The sequence below is a fragment of the Peromyscus leucopus genome, chromosome 16_21 (assembly GCF_004664715.2).
Source record: "Peromyscus leucopus breed LL Stock chromosome 16_21, UCI_PerLeu_2.1, whole genome shotgun sequence".
Lineage (NCBI taxonomy): Eukaryota > Metazoa > Chordata > Mammalia > Rodentia > Cricetidae > Peromyscus > Peromyscus leucopus.
In genome coordinates, this window is record NC_051084.1 from 40,877,889 (window position 1) to 40,903,034 (window position 25,146).

Below are 25,146 nucleotides of genomic sequence, written 5' to 3' on the forward strand. Positions count from 1 at the left end.
GCCTATGTGTGTCTGATGTCATGGTCAGGGAGCCTGGCTGCCTCCAGTAAAACCAGAGTCTCCTCCTGCAGGGTGGGCATCTGCAGGGGACTAATCCCACCACCACAGGACCGGCCAGCTGACCGAGAGGGTCACCCTTACATGCGCTGTGGCCATCTTGCCTGCTTTGACGATGCCCACTCATCTCCACCTCCGCTCCGTGACAGAGAAGCTGCCGGTGACACAGCTATCCCAACACAGAACCAACCCCAGACAGCGGACTCAGTGCCCACAGGCTCTCACCCTGCACCCTGCGAGAACACGAGTCCCCAAGAGGTCCTAAAGGCCAAGTTCACAGGGGAAGAGCTCGCTACAAAGCCCTGTTGACTGTACAAGGATGTTACCACTTGGGAACAGCAGAGCTCGACCCAGCCAGGAGCAGCCTTGGAAATCATCCTCTACAGATGGACGTCCTGTGACATTTACAGCAATACCCCTCAAGTGCATAGAAAAAGAGTTCTTACGGTGCATGTTATTTAAAAAAACACACACACAAAAAAGCATGAAATCATATGCAATCCATCAGTTAATTTCTTTTCAAGGCAATTAAAATTCTCACTATACTACCAAAGCATTAAGCAACACTGTTAACAAAAGCGTAGCTGTGCCAGCCACCTCTTTCTTCTCAAGGAGCCTTACACATTCTCCACTGGAGAGACACCTGACGTGGGGACTGCGTGTCCGGCCTCTAGTGAGGGCAGAGGCTCAGCCAAGGGCATGGACAACACGGGTAGAGTCCCTGAAAAGTTGTCGTCAGTCGCGTTTCCAAATGGGAGGAAACAAAGCTTAGAGACACTAAAACTACTGGACAGAGTCACCCAGAGCAAGCGTGGGTCAGCAGACAGAAACTATTTATCCCAAAGCAGGCGTGTTTTGCTAAAAAAAAAAAAAAAAAAAATGAGGTTCCTTTCTCTGTGTTACTCACAGTCCTCTCCCTGAATGTAACTGCACCCAAAGATCTTGGAAATACACATTAGTGTCCCTCATCGGAAACTGCTAATCACAAAGGCCCCAAGTCTGAATTGTGCCATGATGTCACAAGTATGCAATCCCACACCTGCCTGATGCCTGATGGCTCCGTATTTACAGACTTTCTCCATGCACACAACTTAAAACACAGTCTAAGGAAAACGCAGACTGTGGGGAGAAGGTACATGAACTTTATGCCTAGACCAAGCACCCATCCCCACAATACAATAGTCCACAAGCCAAAAGGATCCCAAACACTTCAGGTCCTGAGCATTTGGATGAAGGATCAACCTGTAAAGTGCCAGAGGGCTCCATGTGCACTTGTGATCTGGGCTGGAAAGGAAGACCACATGTTAAATTAGGCCGCTGTTCTGAGTGGGCAGTTAGGGTAAGACGAGGAAAGACCTGAGAGACTACTTCACAAGGAAAATCAGGAGTTAAATAACACAAAGTACCCAACCCCTTGGCACCACTCGGAGGAAAATACTTGTGTCCTCACTACATCCAGTCTTTGCCTCAGCACAGGGGAACCAGCCATGTGGTTTGCAGCCCAGTGCCTCCATTCACAGGTCCGACCTGTGACAGCACCTACAGCTCACGACCCCTGACCTTCGCTCCCCTCCAGGTGCGCCTCTCCAGATGGTCCATTTGGGGCTCGCCAAGCGTTAGCCCTGGCATCAGAGGCTCTTCTTGATTTTCCTCCTTTACACCTCGTGGTTCCTAGGTGGTGTCCAGAACCCTCCAGCCCTTCTGGGTCCCCACATCTCTCCGTACAGGGAAAGCTCATTTCAAAACAAAATCAAACCACCCAAGTCCAGCCTCCACGTGCCCATCCATCTCAGCTTCTTCTTTTTTCTCTCTCTTTCTCTTTCTTCTCTGACCTTTCACTACCTCAACTTGAGACACTGGGCACCTATTTGGCCCCTCAGCGGGCTGTGGCCCACCATGGCTGATACGGCTCAGGCGGTTTGCCTGCCTCTGACCTGCATGTCCCTGTCCCTTCAGTGCCCTTGACGGCAGCTGTGTAGGTGACTGTAGCCAGAATGGCACCCTGGCATCTGGAGAGCAGGAGCCACTTTACAAAGGTACGAAGTTCGTCCACAGCCCGTGAGCCTGCAGAGCTGGAGTGGGTGGGGCTTTGTGGACCATCGTAATAAAACCAACCAGGCCACCGAGCAAACAAAAGAAGAAGAAAGGGAAGAGGAACCATCCTTATCAGCCTCCAGTACTCTGCCATGTTGTTTCAGAGCGACTTCCTCATTCGGTGGGAGGACGGGGCGAGAGAGAGAGAGAGAGAGAGAGAGAGAGAGAGAGAGAGAGAGAGAGAGAGAGAGAGAGAAGAGAGCTACGGACCCGGATTCAAGACAGAAAAGGGAAGTCGGAGCTCAAATGATTTGTCCTGGGTCACACATCAAATGAGGAGCGAACCACAAACGATGGGGTCCTCCCACAAAGGGGAGACTCTTGATACCACCTACACGGTCCCTATGTCTAGTACATGCTAAGAGCTGTCTGTCTGCATTCAGCAGGAGTTCAGGTTCAACCTGCAACCCTTTCTTCAAGCATCTTGCCAGATGCACAGATACAGGTGATGTTTCGTTTGTTTTAAAGATTGGATTGTTTTTATTTATTTTTAAAGATTTATTTATTTATTATGTATACAGTGTTCTGTCTGCATATACACTTGCAGGTCAGAAGAGGGCACCAGATCTCATTACAGATGGTTGTGAGCCACCATGTGGTTGCTGGGAATTGAACTCATCATGACCTCTGGAAGAACAGCCAATGCTCTTAACCTCTGAGCCATCTCTCCAGCCCCAAGATTGGATTGTTTTTAAATGTATATTGGGGGGGGGGGTTGTACACTGAGTGCAGTTGACCACAGAGCCCAGAAGAGGGCGTCTGATCCCCTACAGCTGAAGTTACAGGCATAGGAAGCTGCCGAACATGGGAGCTGGGAACCAAATCCGGGTCACTTGCAAGAACAGTGATTGCTCTCAACAGCTGAACCATCTCTCCATCTTGGGACACAAGTTTTCACTATCATGCCATCTGAGCTCCCAGGAGCTAAGACTTAACTACTAACAGCTTCAACTGGCAATTTAGATAACATGAATAAAATTATAATCAAGTCCCAACCCCAATATATCCCTGTGGAATTAAGAGTTGAGACAGGAGCTAGAGAGACGACTCAGTGGTTAAGAGCACTGGCTGTTCTTCTAGAGGACCAGGGTTCAATTTCCAGCACCTACAGGATGGCTCGCAACTGTCTATAACCCCAGTTCCAGGAGATCTGACTCCTCTAATCTCCTGGACTCCATGCACACACATGGCACACAGCCATAAATGCAAATAAAACACCCATACACTTAAAAATAATATATTTTTTAAAAAATGGCTTGAGATAGCCAGACTTGGCAGCATACACCTTTAATATCCCAGCAGTCGGGAGGCAGAGGCAGGCAGATCTTTGTGAGTATGAGGCCTGCCAGGTCTACAGAGTGAGTTTCAGGACAGCCAGAGTTACAAAGAGAAACCTTGTCATAGGGGTTGGGGAAGGTGGGGGGTAGGTGGTTGGAGGGTGGGAGTGGGGGTGGAGGAAGGTGAGGAGGGTGGCGGGGATGGGGGGGTGACTGAGACAAAGACTTTCACTCTTACAAAGAGTGCTTCTCTGCAATGCTCATAATAAGGAAAGAAACTCCACAACTAAAAAGGAAAACTAACGCATAAAAGCCATCCCCTGGGCCACAGTGTGACTGAAATGCCTCTGCTGTGCTTGTGAGTGGAAGTCCTCAGGCATGCCTCTCCCGCAAGGCAAAGACAATCAGAGTGAGGAAACATTTCCACCCCAGGGTCTGTTTCCTACAAAAGTTGCCAAATGGCAGGGAAACTTTCCAAACTGAATTTCCTCTGCAGAGAAGCCTTCGGATGGGCTCCATGAGTGCCACAGAACAAGACAGGCTGGTGCACATCCATGACCCTAGAGTCACACGGCACAGAGTTCTGAGTCTGCACTGTGGCAGTGGCTTCCCGAGAATTCAAAACTAGAACTTAAAAAAACAAAAAACAAGCAAACCAAAGAAACAAAATTCAAAACAGACTGCATGCCTCCCTAGTAAGAGTAGCCACTGAATTGGGAATCCATTGTGAGTTGTATGCACACATAAATACGTTTCTGTCTGCAGGACTTGTATGAAAGTCACCACATTACACTGATAGCATTGAGAAAGCCAAAGAAGAGAAAATAAAGTTTTCCACCTTTTCTAGAAGCCAACCTATGCAACACTGAGGTTCTCATTTACGAAGTTCACATCTAGAACCAAGCAATGGGAGGCCAACAAGATGGCTCAGTAGGTACAGGAGCTTGCCACCAAGTCTAGCAACCTCAGTTTAATCCCTGGAACCCATGTGGTGGAAGGATAGAACTCTGACCTCCACATACGCTAGAACATGAGTGCACCTATACAAATAGAAATAGGTTTTTTTCTTTTTTTTTTTTTTTTTTTTTTTTTGTGACAGGGTTTCTCTGTGTAGCTTTGCACCTTTCCTGGAACTCATTTTGTAGACCAGGCTGGTCTCGAACTCACAAAGATCCACCTGCCTCTGCCTCCCGAGTCCTGGGATTAAAGGCGTGTGCCACCACCGCCCAGCAAATAGATTTTTTTTAAGTGTAACTAAGTTACCAACAAAAAGTCACCAAAAACAAAAATCTCAAAATGTTTTACTTTATAATTTTGTGTGGACCATATTCCTAGATATCATGGTCATCTGCAGCCCATGGACAGTGGTTTGGACACATCTGACATAATTATTGAATGCTGGGGGAATATTTCATCCTTCCTGCTGTACCCCTCCAAGACTAAACAGAGACCTGCTGTCAGTGCCTGAATGTGTCTCCCCAAATTCATATGGTGATGTCCACATGTCAAGACTGTATTTCAAGAAACAGCTTTTCCGGAGCAATTAAGTTAATGAGAGCATAGGGTGGGGCCCCCAACCCAACAGGACCGGCATCATATCATAAATACCAGAGATGTTCACGCACCAAGGAAAGGCCTTGGGAGGATATGGCAAGAAAGTGGTCATCCACAAACCAAGGAGAAAGGCCTTATTTGAAACAGCTCAGTTGTATCCTTGTTATGCCCAGATCACGAGGACCCCCAAAAGACCACCACAGATACCGAATTCCTCATGTAAAAGCAAAAAGCCTTTATTTCAAGCTCTGAGCTTGGTCTCTCGGTCTGTCTGACACAGCAGTGAAAACAAAGAGCCCCGAGCTCTGGGGCAGAGTTTTTATCATAGCAGAGGTTGGGTGAGAGGATTTCTAGGGTCCGGGACCCTGATTGACTGACAATTGTCTAGGATATCTGTAAAACAAAAATAAGTGTGTGCTAGACTCAAGGACATCTGGCCACCTTATCAAATAGTTGGAATGTTTGGGATGTCAGGTACCTCCTCATCCCTGGGTGGATCCCTGAGTGGTATCACCTTAAAGCTTTTCCTGGATCTGGGTGTTGCCTGCCAGTAAGCCTGTCACAGAAGCTGTGTCTAGGCCCCTAAGCCTGTCATGGCTGCTGTGTGGTCAAGCTGTTTTGGGGCCCTCCACACCCTAACCATGGACTTAACAGTCTATGGAACTGAAGGAAAAAAAGTCCTATTGTTTACGTCCCTAGTCAAGTCTGTGAGATTTTGTTACAGCAGCTGTAATAGCCTAAACTAGTAACTGTGAACTGTAACTAAGCCGGCCAGCAAAATTATACTGCTCTCTCATTCTGCAGAAAAAGACTTCCAAGAAAATTAAAAGTCCATTGTAAAAAATCAGACTTAGAGAGTCAGTATTAGAAACCTAAACAAAGACCAGAAAACCAAGGAGTGATAATTCCTACATGGGAACCAGCAGAGGCGGCTAGCTGAGGCCATTCTTGAATGCCCGGCATGTGTTAGGCACTGAGTTGGGCATACTGTATCTTTAACTCACTCCATAAAAACGTCACAAGGTAGGTATTATTATTATTACCATTTTTCTAGACAAGAAGTAAAAAAAGGAAAGAAAAAAGCCAACCCCACAGCCCATGCTTGTGACGCTGGGGACCCCGTGTCCTGTGACATCACAGCGGATGGAAACTCAGAGCAGCGGCCGAGGATAGCCGTTCTCTCTGGCTTTCCTCTGGGGGGGATCCGTGAGGAAATAAAACAAGCATCTCATTGTCTACACCTTCAGCTTCTGCACGAACACAGCCATAAATAACTGGGTCTAAGCTTCGTTTTTTTTTTTTTTTTTTTTTTTTAAAGTAACTGTTTCTCTCTACCTAATAAACACTCAACTGCCTGCCGAGTCTCTTCCAGCCTCCCAAGTCTCAATGTACTATGAAACGGGCACCGTGTTCATAGTTCAGATCTGTTCCTATGAATTAACAAAATGACTGTTAAGATGAATTAACAAAACTCTATGCACCATACACTAACCATCTACTGTTGAAAGCCATGTAGACGCCAGAGGGGTGAGAAAAAGTGTGGCAGGCAAGGGGCAGCACCCTCCTGTCCCTCGACACTCATTTTAATGCAAAATGACACAGGCACAAAGCATTCCTGGCACACACGGCCAATAGGGTAAAGGGCTGGGGACATAGCGCGCCTGCCTGCCTGCCTGCCTGCCGGGCATGCTCAAGGCCCTGGGCCCCGTCTCCAGCACCAAACATGGCAGTGCATGCCTGTAATGCAAAGGCAGCCAAGGCAGGAACCGAAGCTGACCCTGCCTACTGGCTTTCTTCCTCTGGCTGGCTCAGTTACCTTTCTTAGACACCCCAGGCCCTCCTGCCTTGGGGTGGCACTACCCCTAGGATAGGCCTTTCCACACCAATGAGCAATGAAGAAAACGTCTTACGCGCATGCCCGCAGGCAGCCAGTCTGCCAGAGGCTAGCTAAGCCAAGCTTCCCTCTTCCCAAGTGCTTCTGGGTTATGTGAAGGTGGCAGATGACGCTAACCAGGTCAGCTAAATGGGGCTTCAGGGTCAGCCTTGGCTATACATGACTTGTCTCAAAAATGAAAAAAGGTCTTAAAAAATTTTTAAACTCTAACAAATAACAAATAGAAGGACACTGTCGGACCAAAAGAAAAACATTTTATTTTTGGAATCCCCACATTCTGAAAGCAGACACTACCAGACCTAATCTGTAAATCTAAAGCAATTATCCTCACAAGAACGTCATTAGATATGCTGGATTTTTCTGTTTTATAAATAACTCTGGACATAAATGTCTTATCCTTTCCCCTCAGAAGAAATAAATCATTAAAAAATATTTACAATGGAGGCTGGAGAGATGGCTCAGCGGTTAAGAACACGGGCTATTCTTCCAGAGGACCCAGGTTCAATTCCCAGCAATAACACAGTGGCTCCCAATCATCTATAATGGAATCTGATAGATGCACATATGCACATAGAGCACTCATATACACAAATAAATAAATCCTTTAAAAATATTTACAACATGTGAAGTCAGACAAAGTCAATCTCAGGCACCCAAAGTCAAACAGATTCTTAATTTCTAATTCAAAAAATGACTCCATCACTGAATTAGCCCCAGACACCCCTCACAGAAGCAGGGATAGATGGGGTGGAGGAAACGGGAAGCAACCAAATCACAAACCTATCCGTAGAAACAGAGACAGAGGAGGCACAGACAACAGACAGCAGACAAGCAGGGAGACAGCTATCAGCAAAGAAGTCCAGACGTTCAAAAGGTAGAGGAAGGTCTCAAGGCCTGCCAACAACCAAACAGGAAACACAATCATTTCAACGGCAGATACACTGGATGAAAGGGAAAAAAAAAGGTTAGGTGAGTTGAAAGAATAGTTAACATACTCTTAAAACACTCCAGGAATCTCACCAACCTGCCACCACCAAGAGAAAGACATAAACCAAGTGGGAAGACTAAACAAAAGCTTTTGATCCTCCACTTTTCATGAAATAGGAAGATTAGGCCGGGAGGTGGTGGCACACACCTTTAATCCCAGCTCTCAAGAGGCAGAGGCAAGCAGAATTCTGAGTTCAAGGCCGTGCCAGAGTAAGTTCTAGGACATCCAGGTCTACCAGAGAAATATCCTGTTTCAAAAAAAATCCAAGGCTGGGCAGTGGTGACACACGCCTTTAATCCCAGCACTGGGGAGGCAGAGGCAGGTGGATCTCTGTGAGTGATACAGAGTGAGTTCCAGGAAAAAAATGCAAAGCTACACAGAGAAACCCTGTCTCAAAAAACCAAAGGAAGGGGGGAGGGAGGGAGGGAGGGAGGGAGGGAAGAAGTAAGGATGGACGACTGAACACAGAGCTAATAGCTGAGGAAGGAAAGAGCAGAGAACATCCTTCAGGGCCTAATTTCTTCATCCAATAATGACATTTGAAGGGGAATGGGGGTCGAGAGGGGTGGGGTTGTCCGACTAGGGAAGACTTATGAAGCAACAAGGTTTCTCTGCATAGCCCTGGCTGTCCTGGAACTCACTCTGTAGACCATGCTGGCCTCAAACTCCAAGATTCTCCTGCCTCTGCCTCCCGAGTGTGAGCCACCACTGCCTGGCACAATGTCAATCAAGTTCTTGATGCCATGAGTGGAACCAGCCAGATCTATGAGCAAGCAGGAAGCCTAAGACTGAGTTCAAGAGACACCAAGAGGTGCCAGTTAACTTTCATTTCAGAGACAACACCACAGTGACAAAAGAATAGCCAAACTTTTGAGAATATTTGAGTTTATAGGGTTGAAATATTACAACTTCTAGGATTTTCTTTAAACTCCTTCAGGGTAGAAAAAAAATGCATCTAGAGACAAAATGAAGCAAGCTAGGCAAGCCCTGATCCTGATGAGGAGTCAGCAGGAGCTCCTCATAGTCCTCAGGACTTTTTACTGTTGTAAAATCTCTACTGGGGGCTGGAGAGATGGCTCAGTGGTTAGGAACACTGACTGCTCTTGCAGAAAACCTGGGTTCAGTCTCCAGCACCCACCTGGGGGCTCACAACCATTGGTTAACTCCAGATCCGGGGGATTTAATACCTCTTCTGCTCTCCAAGGGCTACTGCACACACAGGGCACACGCATACACGTACAGTTAAATATTTTTTAAAACTCTTTTTGTAGAAGAGAAACCATGCAGGGTACTATAAACGTGGTAAAAAAAAAAAATGTAGGGCTTCAGAGGTCATAGGCCTAGGGGTGACCTTGCTACTGCTGTTTACTTAAATGGACAGAGCATCAAACAGCCATCTAAACACCTATGTTTATAGCTACAGACAAGCACTAGTCTCCCTCTTCATGAGAAGAGATTCTCTTTACAGTGAACAGCGGTGCATGCAGAGACCCGTGGCTGCTCAGAACGCTAGGAGTGGGTGATAGGTGAGCGCTCAGATAGGTGTAGACAACTTCTACACCGCCATCCTCCCTCTAAGGCTCAGAGCGCACTGAAGAGTAGATGTGAAGTGCGAGCCGGTAGACAGGAGAGGGCGGCGAGACGCTCTTTTCTGGGGATGACACAGCCTTTGGAACCATGAGCACACGGCATCTGTGGATACCTGCACAACACTGGTTCTGTCCATTAGTTGTGGATGGGGAAGGGGCTCCTGGGGCCCTACCTCTCCCTGCTGAACTATGGGCTATCGAAAGAAAGACTCAGGGAGAGGAGGAACCACTGTCCATAGTTGAGTCCCACGGGTGAATCCACCATGAATAACCAAACATGTGGTCACACAGTCAATCCCAGTGAAACCTCGAGTCACCAGACAAAATGAAGACACGACTGTGGGAAGGAGACTCACAGGGGAAGAGGGGTGACCAAAGCGGGAGGCAAGAGTAATCAGAAAATGTCAAATAACAAATTTAATTGAAAAAAAAAACTTTATAATGAAAAAACCTCTTCCTTAGCAAACAAGGTGAAAACAGGGACAAGTGACCTGCACACAGACACACACAGACACACACACACACACACACACACACACACACACACACACATACATGCATACACACACACACACACACACACACACATACACACACACACACACACACACACACACACACACACACACACACACACACGCACCCCTGAGGAATATAAATTCAGAAGTAAAATCAGGATCAGGAAATGGTAGAGAAGTATGTATGTATGTACATACGAGACAAATGAGCTCCATGTTTAAATATGGGTTCCATCCCTAAAGTATTTCATAACATTTATGGAAATATTCCAAAACAAGAAAAAATTCCAAACATTTCAGATAAGTGGTCCTCAGCCTGTAGTTCTTAAAGCAAGATCATTGCCAGCCCCAAGTAATTTAGATAAATTAGATGTTGTTCTCAACCTTCCTAATGCTGTGGCCCTTTAACACAGTTCATGTTGTGGTGACCCCAACCATAAAACTGTTTTCATTTCCACCTCATAAGTGGAGTTTGGCTGTTATGAAGAGCAATGCACATATCTGTGTTTTCTGATGCTCTTAGGTGACCCATGTGAAAGGGTCATTTGACCCCCAAGGGGGTCGAAGCCCACATGCTGAGAACCACTGTATTAGATGCTCACTTGTGGCAGAGAAGCCGGAGGAGAAACAGCCACTTAGCTGAGCCATTTGGGACCTCACTACACTAGCAGGACACACACACACACACACACACACACACACACACACACACACACACACACAGAGTAGAACTCACCCACCAGTGAGAGTCTCGTAAAAAGAGGGAAAGAGCCCTCAGGGTGGCACACAGCTCAAGGCGGTCACAGCAATTGTTCCCATGACGCCCCTTTCTGCTCACTAAGGTGTTATCTGGAAGTTACCAGGATTATCTTTCTGTGACCCTCACGTCTCAGCATCTCTTCATCTATTAAAAGAAGAGAACTCACTCAGACAGTTGTGAAGCTCCCCCTCCAGGTGATCTCTATCGACAAGTTAATCTAACCGGAAGTCGGGCAACCTTTGCTTTCAGGATTTCATTTTTAATTTGCTTTTCTTTCTTTGTTCTCCTTATATGGCCCAGGCTGGTCTCAAATTCATGGGATCAAATGATCCTCCTGCCTAAGTCTCTTGAAATAACTGGGACTACAGGCATGTACCAACACATTCAACTCCAAAAAGAACTCGTAGCTTCAAAACGTACTGGATCTAAAAGTTGGTTATAGTATTCCCTTGCTTTTAAAACACCCACCAGTAACACACATCACAAAAGGAAGAATACGTTCTTTCAAGGAAAATTTGTACATAAGCAAAATTACTTAAAAAAAAAAAACAAAAAACCCACATCAACAACCTAATGACAGTCTCTCCGTGACAAGGGAACAAACATTAATTGGCACCCCTCTCCACTTCTAAAGGTGAACCCCATGTGGAAAATTCCAGCCGGCGTTGTTCCAAGGAAATGCCGAGCTACTGAAAACAAGTGTAACAACCCTGACCTCGAGTGTAAACCCAGAAAGTTCACACTTTCCTCCTGCCGGGCTGCCTCCCAGATGTTCCTTGAAGCACCCCGTGAGTCCTCTGCCTGGAGAAAACAAGCTGGCACGTGCTTTGCCACCTTGGCATCAAGTCCAGGAAGACACTAATCTGGCCCACCCGGGAACATTTCCTCCCCTTCAGAAAATCCACTCGGCAGAGACAAAGCAAACAGGGAGGCAGAACACAAGAAAGCAAAACACCAGCCACAGTCAAGGGCACGGATAAGAGTCCGTGCGTCAGAAAGAACACTCCGAACGAACGTACATTCCGTCAGAGCCTCCAGCCGAGCCGCCTGCTGGCACCCCGGCACCTGGCGTGACCCTGGCAAGTGACCAGTTTCCTGAGCTCTTCATCTTTTCCCCTCCAAAGCAGGGTGGTGCTGCCTCTAAAGTGCAGCTGAGAGGAGTAAACGGGGGACAATAAAGGGGCTTAAGGGACAGGATTCGCTCCTACGGCTCCCAACTTTTAAAAACACGCACCACGTTTTGATTAGCAAATGTTTTGCACTTCCCCTTTAGTGATCTTTGACCTTTCCAAAAGGATGCCCGTTTTCATTTTCCAAATCTAAACCATTAACTAAGTGGTCCTCAAAACACAGCAGCCCCTCTGTGTCTGCAGGGGGCTGGATCCAGGGCCTCCCCAAAGGCTCCGGAGTCCAGGGCTGCTCAAATTCCTTATCTAAGATGGTGTAGTATTTGCAGGGTTACTTCCACACTCCTCCCAAATACCTTAAGTCATCTCTAGATTCCTCACGCTGCTCGATACAAAGCAAATGACACAGAATTCTCATAGCACATGTTTACAGAACACCAAGAAGTCTGTACGTGTCCAGGACAGACGGAAGGGGTTTTTACTGTTGTTCTCTTTCATTGGTTTTTGTTTGTTTGTTTGCTCCATGTTGGTTGGATCTGCAGGTATGGAACCTGCAGCCATTAAGGCTCAGTGCCCACACATCCTCTCCCAGTGAGCGCGCTTCTGCTCCCCCGGCTGTGCATCCAGACCCTACCTGCCCATTCTGCACAGGCCCATGGGAAGCATGCTCCTGACCCTCCCTGCTCCTTCTTCATTTCATTCATTCCCAGGGAGCAGACCGTGCAAGCAAGGGGGAGACTCTGGACTTAGAGAGCTAGAAACTCCTTGGCCAGTGCAAGTCCAAATGAACGTCTTGGAAGATGGGAGCATTATTCAAAGTCCTTCTGCACAAAGCCTAAGATGCTCCTGAGAAGAGCACTGTGGCCACCTCTCACTAGGAGGATGTCTTCTTCCAGAACTAGGAAAGACCCCCCACCAGGTCTCAGCTGACAATAAATAGAGTCAACTTACTGCATAAGCAATTTGATTCTTGAAAAATGATTCTAACCAGATCAACTCAGAGCCCTGCAGCTCTTCCCTATTTTTTTTTTAAAATGTGCTTCCTAGAAATCAAATGCAGACAACAAACAATCCACCAAGTGTTGAGAGCCGTGGTGAGGAATAAGATGTGCACAGCAGCAATGATGCAGTAGCACCGAGGACTCCTGAAAGTGACCAGGACGCGCCACCATGTGGGAATAAGAACAGCCCGTACAGAGGACAGCACGGCCCGGATGGCCCTTCTCAAGTGCAGGCCAGGACACTGCAGTGATAGGGGCACCCCATCCTTACAGGGAGGACCCCAAAGCTTATCACAGCATAGGCATCCATTCAGCAGGGTCCAGACCCGCTAACTCAGTGGTTCTCAACCTGTGGGTTGCGGCCCCCTCGGGGGATGTCAAATATCAGATATTTTGCAGGGGTCGCATATCAGATATTTATATTGTGGTTCATAACAGTCACAAAATTGCAGTGATGAAGTAGTAACGAAAATAATCTTATGGTTGGGGGGGGTCATGAGGAACTGTATTAAAGGGTCGCAGCATTAGGAAGATTGAGAACCACTGCTCTAACCTGTCCCTCTCTACCTGCCTAGGGGTTGGCTCCTGGTATTCTGCCCTCCTCAGTCCCTGTCTCCTGCCCTTATCCTACTCTTGTGCCAACTAGTAGATGTCTAACTCCAAAAAGACAGCTGCCACACACTGGATTACCATCCAGCCTTAAAAAAAAAAAAAGGAAATTCTGACACGTGCTGACGTGAACGAAGCCAGGAGACATTACAAGCCAGTCACAAAAGGACGATTCCACCAATGAGATGAGAGTCGAATTCAGAGACAGACAATAGAACGGTAGTGTCCAGAGGCATGGAGTGAAGAGGTGCAGAAAGGACTGTCCCATTTGGGCGGTGTTTCAGCTTGGAACAAGGACAGGCCTGAGGATCAGTGGCGGTCACCACAAGCGATGCAACCGGAGTACACGTTCTAAACACAGCCCAGGTGGGACAGCAGCTCAGTGGTGCGATGCTGACTGAGCATGCGCCAGCTCCTGGGTTAGCTCCCCTGCTCCCACCAAGAGAAAAGGTTATAATAACCAACTCTGCTACCAATATTTTCCTGCATTATTTTTTTTTTGCTGGTGTAGACAGTGCATCTACAGCCTCATGCATGCTAGGCAAGGGTTACATACCGAGTTACATGCCCAGCCCTTTATCAAGTTAGGGCCTTATTTCCTTCCCAACAATTACTGACCCTCTTTCCTGCTTCTACTCTCCCCAATCTTTCTGAAGGAGTGTGTGGCCCAATGATAGTTTCAGACTTTGTATTTTGAGGCAGGAATCTACCTATATTGCCCAGGCAGGCCTTGAGCTTGCAATCCTCCTGCCTCAACTCCCGAAAAGCTGAGATTACAGGCCTGTGCCACCAGGCACAGCAAGACATTTTCTTAAGAATCGCAACTTCTGAGTTCTACCTGTTTAACGAGGAGACTCACCACACGCCCCAGACTACCTGTGTCCTGGTGTCTTAAAGAGTTTCTATTGCTGTGGCAAACGCCATGGCCAAAAGCAAGTTGGGAAAGAAAGGGTTTATTGGGATTCATTTCCAGATAGCAATCCATCATGGAGGGAGCCAGGAGAGGAACTCAAACAGGGCAGGAACCTCAAGGCGTGAACTGAAGCAAAGGCCATGGAGGAACACTGCTTACTGGCTTGCTCCACATGGCTTGACTCCACATGGCTTGCTCAGCTTTCTTACAGAATTCAGAATCACCAGGCCAGGGGTGGCTCCACCCATAATGGGCTGGGCCTTCCCACATCAATCCCTAATTAAGAAAATACCCTACAGCCCGATCTTAGGGGGGCTTTCCTTCTCACTTGGGGCTCCCTCCTTTCTGATGACTCTAGCTTGTGACAAGCTGTCATAAAACGAGGCAGTGCACCCGGCTGATCAGAAAGGTCCCGAGACTCATGTGAAATTACTCCTCAGCCTACTGCTTGTGCGAGTCAGACATGCACTTCCCACACTGACCCGCTGAGCGAGCCTAGCCTGCCTTCTTCCAAGTGTGCCCGGTACACTTCCCTCCGCCTGGGAGGGCCGGGCACACGCACGTGTCACAGCGTCCCCTAGGGAAGTCAACAGCGGGGCTGCTGTCAGGATGCGCTTCTGTACCACTCTGAAGACAAGACAGACCTGTCGTCCACGCTCTGGATATCCAGGGCCACGTGAACCCGAATCACCTGACAGGGGAGCCCGAGTCCCCTTTCTTCCCAACTCATCCACCCCGCGGTGACTTACAAAGATCTGAAAGTGACATGCTCGGTGTTGTCTTGGGCACTGGAAGGTCGGCGACCAGAAAGACTCTCAGAGCGAGCATATCCATGAGGGAGGCAGACAAGAAACAAGAAAACGCCAGTGGTGAGAGGGCTACGGGATGCAGGGAAGCAGGGGACAGCTGTCAGGGAAGGGGACATCTGAGCTCTGACCTGGAGGGCTGGGCCCCTGTCCCGGGCCACAACTTCTCCAAACACTCAGCATCTCTCCAGCAATACCTGACTATCTCCTTAGCCACAGAAGCTGGCTGTCCTTACAAAGTCTCAGGGTGGCCCGGTCCACGCTGTTAGAATGGTAACCGAATCCCGTCTGTCGAGAATCATGGTTATCTTCAGACCTGTTGCCCAGGAAAATAACTGACCCATGAGACAATCGACCCATCTGCTTTCGCCTCTGCCTCAAAAGAGAAAATGAGCTCTCCAAGGCTCTGCTCAGCCTTGCCCGTCCACCACGCAACAGTCAAACTTCAGTGAAGATCTGGATTGTTCTCGAAGACTGCTCTTCCTGGTTGAACACAGACACTTCCTACAGCTTTCTTCTTTACCAGAGGCCCCAAACCATGGGCAGGGACCTTCTTCAATGCTCAGGTCACAACGCAGGATTAACTATGGTGAGTGAATAACAGCGTGGACGATGCCCACGTGACTGTCAACAGAGACCTCAGTGTCTCCACTGACCTCACAGGTCCAAGACTGAACGTGCCCCCATTTCTCAAGAAAAACACACTGAAAGGATAAGTATTTTTTTTTTGGGGGGGGGCGGACTTCTGCTGGCAGGATGACTACAGAAAGTGATACTTCTGCAAACCCAGCCTGTGTCAAGTCCAAGGCACAAATCGAGCTGGATGCTAACTGCGGGGGAAACCCATCCCGGACCAACAGGAAGAGGGAGACTGGGACCTGATGCTCGGGACAGCTGCCCGGGCGTGGTGGGGAGTCAGAGAAGCTGCGGAAAGCAGAGGCTGGGAATTTGGAAATACACAGCACAAGAGGCACATGCACACATGCATCCCTGCAAGGTTTCTCTAGCCACCCTGTCCTCAGCAGCCTTCCCAGCTCACTTCTTCCCTGTACCAGTCTTTCCCATGTGGCTGTGTGCACCTCCCGTGGCTGGGTGGAGGGAGACCACATTTGACACGTTCTCCACAGAATCCCCCACATCAGGAAGCTGCCTGCTGTGTGGAAGGATCCAGACACTTCAGATGAATAGAAGAGTCTGGGGTGGTGGGGGCAGGGGCAGGCATGGAAAAGGTTCTGAAAATTTTAAGTGAAAAGATTGCTTTGGAAAGTACTGAAAAATCAGGAGCAAGTAACATCTGCTAAAGAACTAGATGAAGAAACCGAGCTACAGCCACGGGGCTGAATGTCTGCAGACAGTAAGAGCTGTATCATGCAGCTGCATTTTCAAAGGGTGTGGACTCACAGAAACAGCAGGGATCCGGGGTGACTCCTATCTAGCTTATGGGAGTGCTCTGAAGCCAACATAGTCTAAAGGGGACAGAAATCCCAATGTTCACGTCCAAGGCTTCAAATCCAGAGGGTGGCCAACGCTTTTGCTTGAGGTAAGAGTGCACCCAGGATAGCTGTGAGGAATGACGGGGATGCTACCGCTTCACTCCCATATCAAGTCTAGCCAATGCCAGTCTTCCTGGTTCTACTCCCACAGCCCAAGCACGAAGTCCCAGCATGCTAATGTCCACAGAACAGCCGAAGCGGTGGTGCTGCCCCCACCATGAGAGAGATGAGGAGTAGTACCACCCTGGACAGCAAAGAACAGACAGATGAGGACAAATGACTCCAGACATGGAGACAGAAGAAAATGGAACACCCCGGGGAAGAAAAGGAGACGTTTCACAAATGCCATGCTCCCAGGAACAAAGCAAGAACACAAACTCTCAGAGGAGGTGAAGAAATAGAAGAAATGAAAAAAGAGATTGAGATATTGAACTACAAATCAAAACCTGACCTCAAAACACTAATAAATAAGTTGAAAGCAAGGGACAGAATATACTGTTGAAAACTGAATTATGAACTCAAGAAAGGATTATGAAGTGAATGGAGAGAACAGACTTAACAAGATAAAGACAAACAGAAATGAAACACCAACAATAGCTAACCAATAGAAAGTGTCTTTATAGAGAATGATACAAAAAATGCCAGGGGAAAAGAATTTTAAAACAAAATTCAGGCACAGAATTACAGGGAAAATTTCCTGCAATGATTAATGAAATCATTGTGCTGATTGCCAAGAGCACAGTACGTTTAAAAAAAATTGCTAATCCACTGAGCTTGGGGGAATAACAGATTCTAATCAAATTATTCTAGCCCAATGATAAAAGCAGTTCTGTCTGTTTGAAAAGCATATAATCCACAAGTAGAGAGCAGGTAAGGAGACAAGCAGAGATCTGTGTTATCACATCACACACCAGAAGACCCTGAAGACCACAGCCCACCAATTCTATAGTGTGGCTGATGACTATATTTGGACTTGGTATCCCAGATCCAAAGGCCAAAAACAGACGTCTGCAAATGTAAAAACCTTCAGAGAACAAGATATCCATGATAGATTTTACTTAGGTGAAAAATAGGAATCCAGCTAGCTAAGCAATGAACAAAACAAAACAAAAAGAAAAACCAAACAGGTTTGGTGGCTCATACCTTCAATCCCAACAGTCGGGGGGCAAAGGCAAGCTGATCTCTGTGAGCTCAAGGTCAGCCTGGTCTACAGAGAGTTCCAGGCCAGCCAGGACTGTTTAGTGAAACTCTAGTCCAGTGGTTCTCAACCTTCCTACTGCTGTGACCCTTTAATATAGTTCCTCATGTTGTGGTGACCCCAACCATAAAATTATTTTCGCTGCTACTTCATAACTGTAATTTTGTTACTGTTATGAATAGCAATGTAAATATCTTTTTTTCTGATGATCTTAGGTGACCCCTGGGAAAGGGTAGTTCAATCCCCAAAAGTTGATAACTGTTGCTCTAATCCCCAAAAGAAAAAAGGAATGAACCAAAATGAAGGTTCCAGGATGAGAAAAGTCATACTTGACTGTGAAGTATTAAATTGGCATAAAGAACGGAGACAAACAATAACAGGAAATACAGGAGCCACGGGAAGAGATGGCTCCCTGGATAAAGTACTGGCCACACAACCATGAGAACTTGAGTTCATCCACGTGAAGGCTAGGTACCACAGCACTTCAACCTCAGAGCTGGAATCCGGCAGAGATGGGCAGATCCTTAGGGCTTGCCGGCCAGCCAGTCTAACCTAGTCAGAGAGCTCCAGGTTGAGTGAGAGATCGAGTCTCTCTTTTTTTTTTCTTTCCGAGTCAGGGTTTCTCTGTGTAGCTTTGCGAGAGATCGAGTCTCAAAAGAAGATGGTAGAGAAGGCATCTGACATCAGCCTCTGGCTTTCGTTCACACCGCACAAAGAACCACACCCACACCTACATACACATGTCAAAAAATAATAATGGAAAATACTGTCACAGGTCTGAAATGAGACTGTAATATCAACAGCTTGTTAATGAGGGATGGGGAAGCAGAACAGAAAATATGCTGGCACTCTCATCCCATACAGAGAATATTGTCAGAACTGAAACACTGTTTTTCAAACACTGCAACTCTAACTTCATACTGCTAAACAAAGTCCTTGGCCTTAACCTGACGTGAACCTTTTAGAAAAGAAAATCTCTAGTGTTAAACATTTGAAGTTCTGTTCCTCTTTAGTTTCTTTCTATTGAAACTAACTAAATGTAACACTTTCATTATAAAACAGCATTGTCAGAGAAGTCGGCTAAATGACACGTATCCGCCTTTGTAACCATCCTGTATCCACCTTTGTAACCATCCTTGTCCACCCACTAGAAAGCTGATCAGAAAGATGTCCACCTGGTATAACTAGAAGGTATTTAGGATGGCTACAGTTTGAGGCAACAGATACCTTATTAGTATTGTTGAAAGGTGATTTCTTTATAAATCATTTTTTGAATTGGAACGATATGTCCTAGTTATAAAAGAAAATGGCAGACAAGAGCCTGCCCAGATGTTAACAGTGGTTAGGATGGGATGGTGGATGGGCATGAGAAGCGTCATCAAACTTCCACTTTTTCCAAGGGAGAAGTCCAATAGGGCTGGTGAACGGGGACAATGAGCAAAGTTTACCACACCCAATGCAGAGCTAAACACACCATGGCCCTGGGCACACAGAACCCGAAGATAAACACTGAGTCTAGCATTCAAAAGAAGGGTCTTGGGTGATAGTTTCCTGATTTTAAAATAGAAACATATTCCTAAATTCCCTCAGCACCTGGCAGAGCAATGTTCTTTTTTTTGTCAGTCCTTGTGTGAAACAAAGAATAAACATTATCCAAATCAGATACAGCCCTCAGACTCAGTCTTCCTGTCACTACAGTGGGTGTACACACCCGGGCACACATTTAAGTCAGAAGCAAGATGACAAAGAAAATGGCTCCATTCATCTGGAGCGATAGCAGTGCTCTGAGACACCACTCAAAGTTCGGCATGCCTAAACTCTCAGCATTTACATACTAGGATGGTTAAGGGGAGATAGAGACATGGAGGATAAGGGAAAAGACAAACAAAACAAATACGAAAAACAGGAGGAGGTGGATGAAGAGAAGTGGGTGCAGGTGAAGAGGAGGAAAAGTGGAGGAGGAAGGTGGAGGAAGGGAAGGCGAGAACCGTGAAAGGTCTCCAGAGGCGTTACCTCTCAAACGTCACTGACATGCAGACACGCGCATGCTTCGACGGTAAGGTTTGGAACATTCCAACCGGAACAAAACTCACCAGTGGCTATGGCCCAGTAAATGTCTGATCCATTCAGTAACTCACCACATGCTATGGGAGAATAAACCTGAGACCCGGGAACTTGAAGCAGGATCCGAAACGGAGCAACGCGGGCACTGGAATCCAGTACCGCATCCAGAGCACCCACGAGGCGACCTGAAAGGGAGACAGGAGAAAGGGTACTTGTGAGTCCCGGGCAGACCAGGCCAGGCAGCCGGCGCACATCCTCCCGCCCCCATGCATGGGGGCTGTGGTGGTTTGAACGAGAATGGTCCTGTTCTTAGCATGGTTTCTGTGGCTGTGATGAAACACCATGACCAAAGCAACCTGGGGAGGAAAGGGTTTATTCAGCCATCACAAATCATTATCAAAGGAAGTCAGGACAGGAACTCAAACAGGGCGGGGACCTGGAGGCAGGAGCTGATGCCGAGGCCATGGAGGGGTGCTGCTGACTGGCCTGCTCTTTCACCAGTTTCCTCTCCTGGGCTCTCTTCATGGTGCCAAGCCTCAGCTTCTCTGCATGACCCCTTCAGTCCCCGACCCCCAACTGCTACTGAGGCTGCACCTTCACCAATGGCCTCTTCTGACCTCAGCTGCTCTCCATGACACCCTCAACAGTACCACCTGGGTGACTCTTTTTTTTTTTCCCCCCCCAGAGCTGAGGACCAAACCCGGGGCCTCTACCACTGAGCTAAATCCCTAACCCCTGAGTGACTCCTACACTACCAAGTTCAGCTGCCAGCACAAGGTCCAACCTTTGCCGCCTCTGGACCACAGCTTCGGTGTGCTGACTCTGAGGACACACTTTCCAGAAGATTTCACCTCAGTGACACTGGTCTGTTCTTAATCACCGCTGACTTCTCAGCTCCAGCTGACCAGCATCCATTGTCCCAGCAGAGCAAAGGTTTCACTTTGGTGGTTCTGATCTCTCGCTCACCACAGCCCATTCCTCAGCTCCAGCTGACCAGACACCGCAGATTCTTCACACAAATGGCCTGGCAGAGTCCTTGCTTCGCTCTGAAACTTCACAAGCCAGGTCTCCATCCTCTGCATTTCTCTCCACCGTCTTATCTTCCAAGCTCCCACAAGACAGCTCACCAAGCTGTGAACACCCGGTGGCCCTTCTCACTAAAGTTTGGAAGTCCTCCCTGTTGGCAATCTCTCTGCCTCCTACTTGCAGATGTGAGCTCTCGGCTACTGCTCCAGCACCACAGCTGCCTGCCTGGTGCCATGCTCCCTGCCCTGATGGCCATGGACTCTACGCCCCTGGAACTATTGGCCCCCACTAAGTTGCCTTGGTCATGGTGTCTTACCAGAATAAAAAAGTAACTAAGACAGGAGCAGTCTCAGGCAAGGAGCCTCGGGTTACATTCCCCGATTCTCACAAGACTGCCTCTCCCACTGCCCAACATCTGGAGTCTACAGGCATCAGCCTGGCAACCAGACCAGAGCAACAGTGTCCCTCAAGTCAGATTTTCTGAATCAGACCTGGCTATGTGACTTAAAGTTGCTTAAACTTCTGGTGTAGCTGGTCTCCTTATTTGAAAACCAGAGTAACCACAGTACACTACTGTGGTGGTATTGTGTTCCCCAAAATGTTGTGTACTCTAATAAATTTATCTGGGGTCAGAGAACAGACAGCCACTAGATACAAAGGCTAGAAAATGGTGGTACTCACACCTTTAATCCTAGCATTCCAGAGATAGAAATCCCTCTGGATCTCTATGAGTTCAAGGCCACATTGGAAATAGTCAAGCATGGTGACTCAGGCCTTTAATCCCAGAAAGCCAGCCTTTAATCCCAGGGAGTGGTGGTAGAAAGAAGAAAGATACATAAGGCGTGAGAACAAGAAACTAAGCATTTGGCTGGTTCAGTTCAGCTGAGATTCATTCCGGATGAGGACTCAGAGGCCTCCAGTCTGAGGAGACAAGACCAGCTGAGGATCCGGCGAGGTGAGATAGCTGTGGCTTGTTCTGTCTCTCTGATCTACCAGCATGGACCCCAATAACTCGCCTCAGGTTTGATTTTATTAATAAGAACTTTTAAGATCTTGTAAACTTGTAAAAATAACTGAGAGAAGTACATGAGTTAGCATGTCCGCCACCTGAAGTGCTGCCTGGACCATAAAAGGCACTGTGTTAAGTATTGTTTCCCCTACTGCTTCATCATGAGCCTCATCGCAAATACTGGATGTTACCTCTATCTGCTCCAGAAATATGCTGTGAGAAAATCTATCACGACCTTCACAGATTGTGAGGCACGTGCACACATGTGCACGCATGTGCACGCGCACACACATAGATATGTGGTATACATGCTGTGCATAGGTGATATACATAATAAACACATACGTGTGGTATACATGTGTGATATACATGATGTACATATGTGTATGGTATTCATATATACATATATGTAATATTTGTTATGTGCATATGTGTGATAAACATGGTATACATATATGATACACATGACATGCATGATATATGTGTGATATGCATAATATACAAATATATGATATACATATATATCATATACACATATGATGTGCATCTATATGATATATATGTGTGTATGTATGTATATATATACACATGTATGTGCGTGTGCGTGCGTGCGTGCGTGCGTGTGTGATGCAAAAGAAGGATTGGCTTTCTGCTGTGATGGACATGCCCTGAGCTGAAGGCAGACAACTGCATCTGCTCCCACCAAATGGTCTATTCCCACATGGGAACAAGCCTAGGGAAACTTTTTTTTAAAAGGAAACAGATTGTAAATTGCTTGCTTTATTATTATAAGAGATGGTAAATTCTTCTCAGAGTTTCTTTTTTTTGTGTGAGCTATGTATACATCCGTCCATAGAGTATGTTTCCAATATTATCTTCAGTCCAGTGTATCTCAAGATTGATTTACCACTTAAAAATCACCTACCGCCCGTGTGCTATATAGAATTATAGAGTTTAACTCCTTACTGACTACATCAACCCACTTCACATCTGGCTTGGCAGCACAACCCATGGTGGAGCACCACTCATGACCTTGGGGCTGACTGGAAGCAAGACAGCTTGCTTGGCCGTGTGGAATGTGGGAATAACCAAAAAGGAGGCATGGTTTCTAAGTAGCCAGAGTGATTCTGCCAATACATTATTGTACCCAGTATCCCATGAGGATTGTTCCTATCCAGCGGACGATTTAAATTCAAAATTCCAATTCTGTAGATCAACTTACATCATTATAGAGGGAAAAAACACCGCTTCCAACTCTTAGATGTGGAGATCCATCTGTACTACCCTTTTCTGGAACAGGTTCAGTTCAGGGTAATGTAATGCATTGAGCCACTTTCTGTGGCAGCTTTTAATTAAAATAAAAATTTACTATAAAAGCCAGGTGTAGTGGTGCATGCCTTTAATCCCAGCACTTGGGAGGCAGATGCAGGCAGATCTCTGAGTATGAGATCAGACTGGTCTACATGGTGAGTTTCAGGACAGCCAGAGTTACACATTGGGACCCTGTCTCAAAAAAAAAAAACAAAAAAAAAAACAAAACTATATATATATATATATATATATATATATATATATATATATATATATAACTATGGGTATGCACACAGATGTGTGCATAGGTACACATATATTTATATAATATGTGCACATATATTTTGTACAAATGTATATATGCATTTAACATTCCCATTTGTACTCATATATACAACTGACATTTAGAAAACTGGGCTTTATGCCAGTACTTCTTATTACAACCTATTCCTATAGTATTCTTTCCACAAAATTTGCAACGACATCAAACACAACACTGAGAAAATTCTTTTGAGCAAGCTCAGGCTAGCGCCCAACTTACCATCTTCCTGCCTCAGCCTTCTGAGCACGGATTACAGGCATGCCACACCAAGCCTGCCTTTCAGGACTCTTAAGCATGTTTACTTAGCAATCAATCCTGTTGCAACCAAGGTAACCTCCCTGGTAGATGCCCTCCTCACCCTATCCAGGCCCCAGCTGTCTTCCAATCGCCTTGTTCTGCCCCCACTTAACACCTTCCTCTGGGAGAAGGATAAGGGGCACAATACTGTACTGGCAGAATTATTCTGGCTACTTAGAAACCATGCCTCCTTTTTGGCTGCTCCCACATTCCACACGGCCAAGCAAGCTGTCTGTTGGAATAGGGCCTCTCTGGAGAGGAGGTCCAATCAGCAGCTGTTAGGCAGGAGGGCTAAAGGTGTGTTTCTAAAAGACTACTGCGATGCCTCATTTGTCCAGCAAAGATGGGATGGGATAGAGAGGCTGAGGAAAATCAGAAAGGAGCTAAATGCCCCATCCACCCAACCCACATACATCCTTGGCACTTCCAAGTTGGATAGAGAGCCCATTCATAGTTTGATTGGCAGTGCTGGGGATTAAATCCGGTACTTTGTACTCTGGAGGCAGGCACTTACCACCCAGCTATCACCCCAGCTTCCTGGGGGACTCAGGGAACCATGGAAACGAGGGTGGAGGAGAGGTGTGTTAGCAACTCAGAAAAGCAGGGATTGTTTGACTGGAAAGGGGTTATTTCCCTCTATAAGATTCAGGTGCTTTTGAAAGGTCAAGATGTCTTACATAATCCAGCCCCTTCAACTCGTGGGAAGGTGGGGAAGGCTGTGTGCAGAAAGGCACGAGGGGACTTCCACTCACCACTCAACCATGCGGAGCCGGGAAGTCATCCCATCCATGAAAGAAAAAAAACTGAGCAGCCTAAGAAGTGGGGACTTTTCAAACTCAGTTCACCAGAGAACTGAGGTCACAGGTCAAACCACAATCACCGAAATCTGGAGACAACCAGGAAAAGCCAGAGTCACAGGTGGGGTAGATTTCCCTGGTGAAGCCATTAACTGCAGGAACAACTGAACAATGACGCTGGTAAATTTTTGCACATAGACTGAGTGAATGAAAGGGAACCCCAAGACTACAGTTAAGGGAACCCTCTGACCTGCATGGGCCTTAATATCAGATCCCCCCACCAGGGTAGGAAAGTGCAGAGTAACAGCATGCAATGTCCTCCTCGAAGTCTCCTTATCAAAACCCAGACTTCCATGGAGGAGTAGCCAGAGCCTTACCCAAGCTAGAGAAGAGCACTGTCCAGGTCCTACATTTCCTCAGGCTTTTCTGTCCTCAAAGGCAG

The 25,146-nt window shown here is 46.9% G+C and overlaps 1 protein-coding gene across 3 annotated transcripts in view; it reads right to left on the bottom strand.

The window, feature by feature from the left end:
- Tbc1d8 (TBC1 domain family member 8) overlaps positions 1-25,146 on the bottom strand; it is a 114,737-nt gene that overhangs the window by 40,450 nt on the left and 49,141 nt on the right. For 2 of the 3 annotated variants that reach the window (XM_028865756.2, XM_028865757.2), the window contains exon 2: positions 19,972-20,127. In XM_028865756.2, the coding sequence (XP_028721589.1) occupies positions 19,972-20,127 (156 nt within the window). The remainder of the gene's footprint in view (positions 1-19,971; positions 20,128-25,146) is intronic. The other variant, XM_028865758.2, reaches the window with a different exon arrangement.